The 14,124-nt window shown below is 37.0% G+C and overlaps 1 protein-coding gene across 1 annotated transcript; it reads left to right on the top strand.

Moving 5' to 3' along the window:
* On the top strand, positions 1-7,761 carry Npy5r (neuropeptide Y receptor Y5). The gene is made up of 2 exons (XM_046447891.2): positions 1-476; positions 6,135-7,761. The coding sequence occupies exon 2, from the start codon at positions 6,144-6,146 to the stop codon at positions 7,482-7,484; it is 1,341 nt and encodes a 446-aa protein (XP_046303847.2). The 5' UTR covers positions 1-476; positions 6,135-6,143; the 3' UTR covers positions 7,485-7,761.
* The last annotated feature ends 6,363 nt before the right edge of the window (positions 7,762-14,124 follow it).

The raw sequence follows: 14,124 nt of genomic DNA, 5'->3' as shown, positions 1-14,124 counted from the left end.
TTTTCTCTGGAAGATCTTAGAGATATACCCACTTCCACACAGTTCACCACGGGGCTAGGAGCAGGACAGGGGGAAAAAAAATCTATTTTCAGATTTTTGAACCAAGTTAACTTGGTTCTGGAACCGAACCGGAGGCCGGGATGACTGAGCGACATCCTGAAGCCCAGCAGCTTCTCCCTAGGACTCCTACCTGCCGGGTAGAGACTGTGATGCCCCAAGTCCCCTATGATGGGAAAAGATGGAGCGAGCAGGCGCCCTAGAGCAGGGTCTCTGGGGTCCCCGGAGCAGTCACGTGTTCCCGAGGCGCCTCTAAAACCCTCGCGGTTCTCCGCCCCCTCCTCCCCACCGCCACCTCCAGGTCCTGCTCCTGCTGCCGCTGTCACAGCTGCTGTTGCCTGAGTGCAGAAGCCACCAAGCTCGGCCCCGTCCCCGGGAGCCGAGAACCGAGGCACCTGCAGCGCCCGGGACGCCCCGAGGTACGTTTTCCAGACCCCGCTACCCCTGTTGATGCCTGGAGAGCCTGCGCCGAGGGGCCCTGTCCAGTCCTGTCGCGGGCGACCTGTCCGCAGGGCCTGGGCTCCGGGCTCCCGCACCCCTGTCCTCGGTCCTGGAATGCTGTTGGGGCTTCCCAGAGAGTGGGTGGGGAAGCTGGAGGCAGCGCGCCTGGAAAAATGGGGGCGTAGGGTGGCAGCACAGGCGCGGAAAGCCGGGAAGGGATCGTGGTGAATTTTTTCTGGCCGGGCAGGTACCCCCAGTCCTCAACTCACCCGGGGTGGAGCAGACACTGGCCGAACCCGGGAGGAGCATGTCCGTCCGGGATCCACTAGGGAGCTTCGTCTGGAAGGCGGGGAGGAAGGTGGACAAAGCTCTCCCCACCGCTGGCCAGCGCAGGGTGCAGCCAGACGGGCGTCGGAGGCCCGGGAGCGGCACCCCGCGCGGGTTGCCCGGCCAGCCCTAGCTCCAGCGAGGCCCCGGGGTGCGGCGCCACTTGGGCCGTCCAACTGTCGCGCTGTCCCGCAGCTGGCCCAAGACCCAGAGGCAGTTGCGCGCCTAGGTTTGCGCTCCTATTTGCGAGGTGGCCTCTTTTGACAAATGCGAGCAATAAACATGCATCCCTGTGCCTCGAATTTCAGAAAAGGGAATTGTGATCCCCAAGTTTACAGACCTTTTGGTTTATATTTTAAACGAACATCTTGTTAGATAGAGTCTGGAAGGATTTTGCCATAGTCTCAGGAAATAGCCTAAGGCTCTTTCAGGGGAATTTTGCAGACTGAATGCAATGCTAAATTTCAGATTTCTCAAGGTAAGAGAAACTCTACTGGCAGAATGGAGAAGAGAGTGTTCCTGCGTGTTTTGTCAGTTGAGCAGAGATGTATTTATCTGTCCAATTCCAATTTCGCCAAATTCTGCCTTTAAGAATGAATCATGGGAATATTTAGGAACTTTGGAATCTCATCATTGTTTCAAATCACAGCAATATAGGCAACAGCTGATATTTTATCATTGCTAGAAGAAGAGCTTGCATATATTTTATTCTTTTATGTGATTGACATCTTTTGTGAGAAGAATGATGTGTATTTTCTTAAGGTAGAAAGTTATCTTAACAAAGAACCCATACTTAAAATGCATAAATCAATCTCTTACTGTTCTTTTTGAGACCACTGTAATTCCTCTTATTCTTTTAAAGAAATATCTACTTTCTTAAAATATTTAAAGTTTATTCAGAAGACCTTTTGTCTAGGTGTCAGATATAGATCAATAAATACGGAACCACAGTATATCTTTCCGAAGACTTTCCTGTTTTTAAAGTTGCCACACTTTAGCTAAGAACTTATGTATTTTTCACTTCTTTCTTAAACTGAGAATTAAAGTTCATTATTTCAGCTGGAATTGCTGTTGATGGAAGATACACCCATATATAAAAGAGAAGAACAATATATAGTAATTAGGCACAACAAAGCTTTCAGTCTGTACCAGATTTCTTCTTGAAATAATATTTATTTATTTCATTGTTTAAACACTCTCTCTTTGGTTATATTTCATTATTTCTTTAATAATCTGAGATGAAATAAGTTTCACATATGGCATTGCTATTATTACAAAGTATTTATCCTGCATAAAATTATACAGCATTCATCATTACTTCTTGAAAAATAAAATTATTAAACATATTTACATTTTCACGCTAGGTTTTCTTATTGTATTTTTCAGGAAAAGGAAAGTGAATGATTAAGTTTAAGAAAATAAATCCTTGAAGCTTTTATTTATTTATTTAGTTTCAAAATACCTCCTCTACCTTAGATTTTCAATGTTAAAACAGACAACTTATATATTATTGAAAAAAACATTCCTAATGTTTAAACTATCCCCTGATTATATGCAGGGGCTAATTAACATGTTCACCCACCCCCAATATCAATATCCATGGCCTGGTTGGGAGAAGAAATATTTATGGGAGCAAATTAATATTTTGTGCAGAGTACTATATCAGGTGTCATGTTTCTGTGTGGTAGATGGAAGGGTTGTGGCTCAAAGGAGAACAGGAGAAAATTGACTACAAAGTCAAACCAAAATAAAATAAAAAAATAAAATTTGAACGAGTGAATTTTAGAAGGGAGAAAAAGCATAAGAAAAAAGACAATTTATTAACAATCAATAGGTATTGTTATATTCAGTAGCTATTCTATGTGTGTGTGTGTGTGTGTGTGTATTTTTCCCTTAATCTCTTATATTCAGCAGTAGTGCAAGTGTTTCTGCTGTAGTGAAAAGAGTACATCACCAGCAGCCAGAAGATGCCCTTCATTCATTCATCACCCATTTGGGGACTTTCTTATCTCAGGCAGTCTTCTCACTGTGTGACTTTGACTTAATCCCTCATAGAATATTCCTTTCATAATTAGTCATATATTGTATTAATCATCTCTATGCCATCATGGCAGAGCAGAGCACCTACCATATTAGATGTTCAATAAATGATTATTGAATAAATAAAGGAACAACAAATCTTATTCAGCTATTCATTAGTGAAAGCTGCCTCCCCCTTTGAAATTATGCACAAACTACCTATTTCTTAAAATACTTGAATATTTTAGGGAAGGAAAGAAATGTTATCCTTGGTTTTCCCAGTGTTCAACAAATGGCATTTCCTTCAACTGCTTACTAAGGAGAATGTGATTTTTTACAGCTTAATGAATTCAATATTTTAGGTTCCTATGTTTAAAATAGGAGAGTTTAATAACAAATTGTCCAATAGGATGCACTTCTTTTCATTTAAATAGAAACATGGTAAGTTTGCAATTTTAGTTTCATGTTGGCTATGCCATATCCTTGATCAATGAAGACATTCAATTTAAAAAGTTAAAATACTAAAATATTATTTTTACATAGGTATCTCTCATTTTATTTAGGGGACATTTAAAAACTTACGCAATTTCAGTGTATCCCTATATGCATATGTAAACAAATGTGTACATATATACATATGTACACATGCATATCCTGAATATTCCTCTGATGATTCATTTCTGTTATTTTAAGTCTGGGAAAAATTTAAAAGTATTTTTCTAAAGTAATTAATAAAAAATATTTATTTAGCATCTGCATATGTATAATATTCTATTAATAACCTCCCTACCATCAAAATTATTAGGACTTTCCCCCTATCTCCCTTAGGATTTAATCAAGAGAGTAGAACCCAAATCTTGGAGATAAGCTGAATTTTAGATTCAAAACCACATTGTTTTGCCAAAAGCTCTGCTGCATTTCTTCATCTTCAAAAAGTATTGGACAGCAATTTTACAATGAATATTCTAGCTCAAAAGCACAAAGCCATTGCAAAAGGGGTTGTCTAGTTTCTCGATTGTCCTTGCCCTGAAGGTAGAGAAAGGCAATCAGTAACCATGCCCTACTACAAAGTCAGGAGAAAGGGAATGATTCAAGAAAGTGAGTCAAAAGGACAATTAATCAGGAGCACAGTTACAAATAGCCTGTGCACATTGTAAGTGTAAATAGGATTGTGAACAAGCTATACCCGGGGTCAGGGGTGGTCATCAGAACTCAGGAAATTAGGCAGAGACACCAGTCAAAGCTGCTTTCATTAGATGCTCACTGACCTATCCAAGGGAGTAGCTGGGAGGCCATTGCCCAGTGATATGGTGCATAAGATGATACAGGAGAATCAGGATGATTCACTTTTATATAGTATCTTCTTTCCCTCAATGTACAGTCAATGTAAATTGCTGGCTAGGACCTAAGAATAAATGAATATGATCTTGGGTTTTTGAATTAATTTATCTTTAAAGGGATATAACTGGCATCAGAAAGTAATTTGATCCACTTGGAATTAGTGGAAGAAGTTGTGAAAAACTTTTCAACTTTTCTCATAGTACAATGATGACTGCATATTTAAAAATAGCTATTTAAAAATAGCTGTAGATAAAGCTAAAAGTAATCTTATTTATTTATAATGGATGTATGTACACAAAGCATTTCTCTTTTTTTCTTTCTTTTTTATTTATTTTTATTTTTTTGGAAATGTAATGAACCAGGACCTGTAAGTCCCTCATAAGTTGAAGGTAACACTGTACATTATTAATTTAAATATAAATTTTTTATAGTTTATAGTTTAAGAACAATTATTCAATTATATATATATACACACACACAGAGAGAGAGAGAGAGAGAGAGAGAGAGAGAGAGAGAGAGAGGGAGAGATCTGTAACAGTATGTACTCATCATAATTCATTAGCTATTATTGTCTTGAGTTTCCTGTAGGAAATTCTTGTTGGAAAAAAATGGAATTGTTAACTTTCATTAAAAAGAAGTAGGGATTCCTTTTGCCCCTTACTGATTTGTTATAGGCAATTTAGTGCTTCATTAAACAATATGACAAAAATCTCTAAAATGTAGAGGTAGAGCTATAATACCACTGTTATATGACATAAATTTTATTCGAAATGAAAAAACTTACTATGCAGTGTTGTGTTAGCATCACTTCTACGTTTAACTTTAAAATATAATGTTTTCCTTAAACAATATGAATTCATGAAAGCTTTCTAAAGCTGACATTTAGATGAATAGTATTTTTAGCTTAAAATAAAAATCATATTTAACCAATTCAGTATTTTTTGCCTAAAATATAAGAAGCAAAAAATATTTTTCCTGAACAATATTTAATTTTAAATTGACAAGTAAACAGATAAACTTCATTTTTAACAATACCAACAGCACTACTGGTTAGTCAGTGATTGTCCTAATTCATGGTAACCTAGCACATCTCAAAGGACTGAGAATCTATCACTGAATGACTTCATTCAGCACTATGTAATGTGTAGCTTAATAAACACTTATTGAATGCCTACTATATATACCTAGGTCTTGGAACAGTGTTCTACATTTAAGGAGCTTGATTGTGAACACTGCCTGAACTAGATTATATTTAGGTTACTTGATTTTTGTTTGGATTTTTTGTTCTTTCCTAAATATTGATTTAACACCTAGAGTGGGTGAAGCTACTGTGCCATGTGTTGTGATGAATGCCATGGGAAATAAGTACTTTAGCATTATTATAAATAAATAAGGGAGACTTGTAGGCATGATTGCAATGTAAAGCAGATGGTGACAGCATCAGACTGCTATACTCAGGGTATTATGGGAGTTTTGAGGAGAGATCACATCCAATTTGGTAGACCAGAGATAGCATAGGTGACTTTTATATTTGGCTTTGATTCAGATAGGAAAGAAAGGGATTTTTTTAAGGTAAGATTATGTCATGATACCATGTACCAGGTATCTTGACTAGAGAATAATAGTATTGAGCTATTATGTGATCTATTTTAAAGTTCTTATCTTCCATTTCCCTACATTATTTGCACCATAAATTTAAAAGACAAAAGTCTGCTCCTTTAGCACAAGTTGACACTGCATAGAACTGATGATAGAGTTAAATTTACTGTATTTGTTATTGGCTGGATTTGCACTGCATTTGGAACCAAGTAAAGACCTCACTAAATTTTCTTAGATTGATAGGGTAATGGGAGCAAATTGTAAAATACAGTTTCCCTCTGGATGGATTGTGTTCAGTAGTCATGTAATGGTTTTTAAGTTTCTAATGAATGTCTCTTTATTCCAAGCAGGACTCTAATATGGATTTGGAGCTCAAGGAGTATTATAACAAGACACTTGCCACAGAGAACAATACTGCTGTCACTCGGAATTCTGATTTCCCCGTATGGGATGACTACAGAAGCAGTGTAGATGACTTACAGTATTTCTTGATTGGGCTCTATACATTAGTAAGTCTTCTTGGTTTTATGGGGAATCTACTCATTTTAATGGCTCTCACGAAAAAGCGTAATCAGAAGACTACGGTAAACTTTCTCATAGGAAATTTGGCCTTCTCTGACATCTTGGTTGTGCTGTTTTGCTCACCTTTCACACTGACCTCTGTCTTACTGGATCAGTGGATGTTTGGCAAAGTCATGTGCCATATTATGCCTTTCCTTCAATGTGTGTCAGTTCTGGTTTCAACCTTAATTTTAATATCAATTGCTGTTGTCAGGTATCATATGATAAAGCATCCTATATCTAATAATTTAACGGCAAATCATGGCTACTTCCTGATAGCTACAGTGTGGACCCTAGGTTTTGCAATTTGTTCTCCCCTTCCAGTGTTCCACAGTCTTGTGGAACTTCAGGAAACCTTCGATTCAGCATTGCTGAGCAGCAGGTATTTATGTGTCGAGTCCTGGCCATCTGACTCATACAGAATTGCTTTTACTATCTCTTTATTGCTAGTTCAGTATATTCTGCCTTTGGTTTGTCTAACTGTAAGTCATACTAGTGTCTGCAGAAGTATAAGCTGTGGTTTGTCCAACAAAGAAAACAGACTAGAAGAAAATGAGATGATCAACTTAACTCTTCATCCATCCAAAAAGAATGGGAATCAGCTGAAACTCCCCAGCAGCCACAAGTGGAGTTATTCATTCATCAGAAAACACAGGAGAAGATACAGCAAGAAGACGGCATGTGTGTTACCTGCTCCAGCAAGACCTTCCCAGGAGAACCCCTCAAGAACACTTCCAGAAAACTTTGGCTCTGCGAGAAGTCAGCTCTCTTCATCCAGTAAATTTATACCGGGGGTCCCAACCTGCTTTGAGATGAAACCTGAAGAAAACTCAGATGTTCATGAAATGAGAGTACAACGTTCTGTCACAAGAATCAAAAAGAGATCTCGAAGTGTTTTCTACAGGCTGACCATACTGATATTAGTGTTTGCTGTCAGCTGGATGCCCCTGCATCTTTTCCATGTAGTAACTGATTTCAATGATAACCTGATTTCCAATAGGCATTTCAAGCTGGTGTATTGCATTTGTCATCTGTTAGGCATGATGTCCTGTTGTCTTAATCCAATTCTCTATGGATTTCTTAATAATGGCATCAAAGCTGACTTAATGTCCCTTATACACTGTCTTCATATGTCATAAATATCACTGTTTACCAAGGAAAGAACAAATGTTGAGGTCATCTAAAATATCATTTATATTTTCATGATAATGATGTATTTATAATAAATTTTGATAATGTGGAATCTAATTTACATTAAAGAGCTCTGGATTTTAATGTCAGTTTGTAATATATGGAAGATAATTTTAATGTGTTATAACATGAGTAATTCATTTAGTTGTACAGAGGCAGTGTCAATCACATATGTAATTTCATTTTTAAAAGTAGTTAGATAGTAGTTATGTTACCTTCCATTTCATGTTATCTATAAATCAATGGATGGTGTTTTTTGCTTAAAATAAAACTTATATCCAAACAAATCAGTACTGTTTTTTTCTGTGAAGAAGCAAAACTTTTTTTTTCTGCAGAGTATTTAATTTCAAAATTGAGGAGCTTCTGTTATCTATCTTCATTTTTATTCCACAGGCTTCTTAATGCTTAGTTTGTGAAAGCACAGAACATATTTAATATGCCTAGGGAATCATGATTAAATGACAGATGTATGCCTAGTAATCATCATCATTTTAAACATTGGGTACATTTTTGGAAATCCTATAGGAAAATGAATATCTCATATTATAGAGAATTGGTAAAATGATCAGTTTAGCTCTACTTTCCTAATAATAAGCAATTAATTTGGCAAATAAAAAAATTTTAATCAAAACACCCTTCTATAACTGTGATTTGTTAGTATGTAGGGGCTCCCCAGGTAATTTGGACAGAACAGTCCATAAATTGAAAGAGTAGAGCAGTTACCCTCAGCATAAAGATCACTACCTTCACAGGTTTTCCCACTTTCTCCTCCTCTTTCCCGAGGTATTTCCTTTGCCTTCTAAGTTGTCAGTGTGCTATTGGGGTTAAAAGACTCTTCCCAATTCTGAAGCCCCTTTAAATTTTGCCTAGTCTAAAACTAGGAGTTTATTTTCAAAGATTTTGATCCAGGCTTATGTATTTTTCTTTCACTATTCTCACATAGTCACATCAGAAAACCCAGAAATCTGAGGCCAGGATGAGAAAGGAACAACAAATGAGAAATGCCTGTAAAAACTTTTTTTTTTCTAGATTTGAAATAAAAGCCATATCTATTAACATAATGAAAAAAAGATTTTAAATCTTTTCTAGACTTATAAATAACATTAAATACTATCAAATAATGTTTTTATATACAACTTTTATATTCCAAAACATGAAGTCTAAGTGATGTTTCCAGTTATTAAATAATTTTGAAGACAATTTTAAGTGTTGACAGAAAATGAGGTTAATATATTTGCCCCAATATAGAATAATTAATATACTTTGCTATTTTAATGTGATCTGCATATGAAGTCTCATATACTGTACTACTAAATTGAGGTTGAAGTCAGACTATTTGAACTTTTTGCTTATGTGTTTATTTTTGCCATTAAAAATTTTTTTTAGTTGTAGATGGACATAATATCTTTATTTTATTTATTTATTTTTACGTGGTGCTGTGGGTCAAACCCAGTGCCTTACACGGACTAGGTGAGAACTCTACCACTGAGCTGCTATAACCCTGGCCCCTATTTTTTCCAGTTCCTAAGTCGCTAAAAAAAAAAAAATTGCATATTTGCACATATGCAAGTATGCAAAAATAATACTATTATTTTCAGGGCCTATAACTGATTTAAACATTATATACATATTCCTGCTTGTGGTAAGGAAAAACAACAAAACAGAAAAAACAAACCCTTTAAGTTTGTGCGTAATAGGTGATTATCATGTTTAATCAATTGAAAGTTCACAGTCTCTATGGGGTTTTCTTTCTGTCACGTCCTTCTTGCCTGGAATGTGTGTACCTGGGGAGGAAGTCCATGGGATCTCATACCATGGGGAAATGTGCTGGCCCACAAGGTGTCTTCTGCTGGCTCCTGTTGAACTCCAGCTGAGGAGTAATCATCCTGCCTGGTTTCTATGTTACATAAGCTTCTGCCTCTGCTCTGTAATGCAAGGTCTCTTAGCAAAGTTAGGGCCTGGGAGTCAGCCCAGGATCCTCTATCTCTACTGATATGCTAGGACTTAATCTTTCACTGTTTGAGTTTCCACCACAACCTCCATTTTGTTCCCAGGTGTCTGTCTACACTGTGGGGTTGCTATGTTAGTGATGCTGCACCTTGCCAAGTCTGGGAACTATTGGGACATTTTACATTCATGGCTGGGAATTCTGTAGGAATTTTTGACATTCTGCTCCTTGTGTAGGTCATAAGGAACCGAGACAAGCCACCTAGACTTACTCAGGTTTTCTGTCTGCCCAACACAATAATCTGCCATATCTACTTTGTGATATCTACTTCACGTTGGTACATGAATCCTCTGCTTTCAGTTCCTTTCTGGGTTTTCAAACACAATCTGGTCACAAGCCCACTCTGCTCTTAACTTCTCTCTAATCTTTCTGGTGCTATAAGAGTCCTCCCCCAAGTGTTTATATTGTATCAAGAAAAATGAAGAAAGCTAGTTCATTTTTTGCTTCTCTCTTTTTTAATCTCTCCTATTTATTCTAAGGCTTTCTACCCATTTCTGTCTGGAAAGAACATTCCCTAGTAATATCTTGCCCTTTCTTGGAACTGTGTATGGCTGACCCTAAAGCTATGTTCAGAACATCAGGGGTTGCTTTTGGAAAATGAGTCTTTCATATGAAAAATGTTTTACTCTTTCAATGCTGGGATCCAGGACTCTTGTCTCACCATGAACCAAAAACAACAACAAAATCTCTGTGCTATAGAGTGACCTCTTTTTCAACAACAGTAAGCATGCTCACTTTCATTAGGGCCCTGAAGTTCAAACTTTATATTGATAAGGACAAATATAAATACACAGGGAGATATTTGATCCAGTTAGAGTACCTAATATTAGCAAATGTACAACAACTGTCATACTTCATGGATTTTATAGTTGTTAATAGATGCATTTAGTTAAACCAGATAAACTATAATTTGGGGATCTTAAACTGTTGAACTTGAAGGAAGCAATTAATCTTCCTTAACCAGAAATGATGGAATGTTCTTAATAATTGAAAGTTAAGGAGTTTGAATGGGTTGTTGGATAGAAGCCATTAAGTTTAGGATTAATGGTTTTTATAAGATTATTATGAATGATAATTTCTTCCATGGAGACTTGCTTAGTGAGTTAAACAATTTATGTTCAGTCAACTCTCCATTGCTCAAGGGCTGATTATATAATTTTGTTTCTATTCTCTCCTGGTGTCTGACATGATTTAGTGGTCCAATAGCACCTTCACAAAAGCATGGCCCAGGGAACTAGATGGAGATGAAATTAAAAACTGTCAACCTCATTGCTTTTGAACAATATTTAAGAATATTTCATTCAGGAAGAGAGGTTAAATTGGGTTTTAGTGGTTATTTAAATTATTCCTGATAGCTATGTTGCCCATCACTGTGAATAACAAAACACAACATGGAATTTTTTTTAAAACTGGGGCAAAGTACAAAGAGCAACTAAAATGATTAACTGATGAAGAAACATATTAATATTCTCTTAGTCAACAGATACCAATTGAATACCTACTACTATGGTTTGATGGTCACTTCCAGATTCAGGTTGAAACTCAATTGCCGTTGCATCAAGAGGTGGATCCTAAGAGGTGATGAAGTCATGAGGGCTCTTATTGCAAATGTGGCTTAGTTACTGTGAGAGGGTGTCTCAATAAAAGTGGGTTCAGCTTCCTCAGGCTTCCCTAACTTCCTGCCTCTTGCTTTCTAGCATATTCCTTCACCACATGATATTCTATGTTATGTACCAGCAAGAATGGTTAGCCCTCCCCAGGTGTTGGCACTTTGATAAGGGACTTCCTAACCCTCCAGAAATGTGAGAAATAAGTTTCTCTTCCTTATAATTTATCCAGTCAGTGGTGGCATGTGACAGCAGCAGATACTGGGCTAAAACACTATGTGACAGGAACTGTTCTTGGTGCTGAGGATGTATTCGTGAACAAAAAAGACCCAAAAGATCCCAGCTCTTGTGGAGCTTGCCTTCTGGGAAGTAGAGTCAGTGACAAAAGACAGACAAACAATAAACAATAAGAACAATAAAAATTGATTATATAATAATGATCCAGTATATAGATAGACGCACTGCTTCCTAAGCTGCAATAACAAATACTACAACTCAGTGGCTTAATGTAACAAAAAGGTCTTACAGTTCTAGAGACTGGAAGTCTGCGATCTCTGTGTTCCTATGCAGCCATAGAGAACCATTTCTCACTCTTTTCCAGCTACTGTGGTTAGCTGGAAATCTTTGTTTCCCTTTGCAGTTGCATAACTCACAGTTTCTCTGGGTCCAAATATTCCTCTTCTTATGAGGACACCACTCATGTTGGATTGCCCCCAACCTCGATTCTACTAATTTAATTACATCTGCAATAGCCCTATTTAATTAAGATCACATTCTGAGGTACTTGGGGCTAGGATTTTAATAGACGCATTTTGGGGAGGTGGCACAATACAATCCATAACCATATTTTAATGATGGGTATTAATGATAAGAGTCTTAGAACCATATAGACTAGGGTCAGAAAAGGTGTGCATGAGGCAGGAGAAGGAGAAGACTTAGATGTAATTTCAGATGAGATGGCTCCAGAGCCTTCATTGAGAAGATAAGTTACGCAAAGACTTGAAAAAGGTGAGGAAACTGTGTGTATCAGAGAAAAGAACACTCCAGGAAGGTGGCACAGCCCACGTGAAGACTTCTAAGAGGGACCACAATTTAAGTGAGGAAGGAACAGGAAGGAAATCATTGTAGCAGAAATGCTGTCATCAGAAGGAGCTGAGTCAAGGACGGTTCTCATAGGTCCTTGACGGCATTTGTCAGGATGCTGACTTTCCGTTAGGAAAATGGGACTCCATTGTGTGTACTGACAAGACATGGAAGTAGTCTCACTTATACGGAAAAGATCCTTATCAATATTTGGTTACCCAATGGTACAATTCTAGGAAAGGATGAAAGTTTGGTAGTATCTCTTTATTTATTACTTGTCAAAAGTGATTAACTCATGGATTTAAACACAGGTAATGAGTTCTAATCCATGTCCTTTGTTATCATTATTGAGGAAGTTCAAACAGCCAGCCACAGGGGCACATGACTGTAATCCAGTGACTCCAGGGGCTGAGGTAGGAGAATTGCAATTTTGAGACCAAACTTAGCAATTTAGTGAGGCCCTAAGGACTTAGCAAAACCTTGTCTCAAAGTAAAACAAAAAACAATAAACAAAAAAGGCTGGGGATGTCCGAAGTGGTTAAGTGACCCTGGGTTCAATCCCCAGTACCAACCCTCCCAAAAAAATAGAAGTTCAAACAGTTTCATATTTGGCCTAAATTAAGCTAGTGCTACTGATGCAGTCTAATGCCAATTAAATACATTCTTTAAAAAGTTAAAAGCTATACGTTTTTACTAGTGGATATTCAGAAAATATTTTAGAAAATAATTTTTAAGAAACTACAGTGGCCAGAGTCCTGTACTTCGCTCAAATTCACCATAGCAGTGGTTTTGAGGATAGTGATAAAATGTTATCAAGAATTTACAAGGGCACTCTTGTGTTTTATACATGAAAATTCCTCTTGTTCCTAACATTCTACCTTAGATACAGGTGTCTGTTTCCCTATTATTAATGTCATGGTCTGATTTAAACTCATATAAAACTTATTATAATTTTAATTTATCTCACTTAACAGATATATTCATGTATTTTGCTGCAGAAATGTTAATACTTAAGTAATACATTTGATTATTGATAATTTTTATCTTGATTGTTACTCTAACCCATATTGGAGGTAATTAATAATGTACAGTAGAGATAGCCACACAATTTTTATATCCAATATAAAAATTTCTTCATATTTTAAATAAACATGACCCCAAACTTTGAGCTAAAGTCTCTAACTGTGAAAACATGATCTGTATAGTTACTACTTCCATATCCCCCATCAGTCATGCTTTAATAAATAATTATTAAACATCCTCTCTATCCTTAGATGTATAAATATGTATCTAAAAAGAGTCAATAGGTCTACCACATGATTCTCAATCTCCTAGTCCTCTCCAAGTTCTAAAGCTCATATCTTTTTCTTAGATGGTAACTTGGGAAACCTATTCAAGTTTAAATTCCCTAATCCTTTAGATAAGAACTGTAGGTTGGCATTGGCACTTTTCAAGAGTAGCAACTCTGATTATTCTGTGTTTAGACACTTTGAAGCAAGGGTTGAAAGGGCTCCTCTTTTCTCAGAAGGGAGGGGTGCTATGAAGGGTGATCCACATCTGACCTAGAGGGAGAGAAGTCATGTGGCACTGTGTCTGGCTGTTTGAACTTCCTCAATAATGATAACAAAGGACATGGATTAGAACTCATGGCCTGTATTTAAATCCATGAGTTGAGAACTTTTGATAAGTAATAAATAAAGAGATACTACCAAACTAGAGCCTCACCAGTGTCGGCTGCTTCAGACCATTCTCTTGCCTAATCTGTTCACAATCTCTATTTTCATTAAAAAACAAAAATCTGAATCAAAATCTAACACTTAGAGAACACTATACTGGCAATTAATATGATAAAAATATGGAGTTTCTTTTGTAATTATCACTGGTTGTCAT

Source organism: Marmota monax, unplaced genomic scaffold (assembly GCF_021218885.2).
Source record: "Marmota monax isolate L192 unplaced genomic scaffold, Marmota_monax_Labrador192_F-V1.1 WCK01_AAM20220418_F8-fsc00040, whole genome shotgun sequence".
Lineage (NCBI taxonomy): Eukaryota > Metazoa > Chordata > Mammalia > Rodentia > Sciuridae > Marmota > Marmota monax.
The sequence above is the reverse complement of the archived record's forward strand: the minus strand, read 5'-3'. Positions and strand labels throughout refer to the sequence as shown.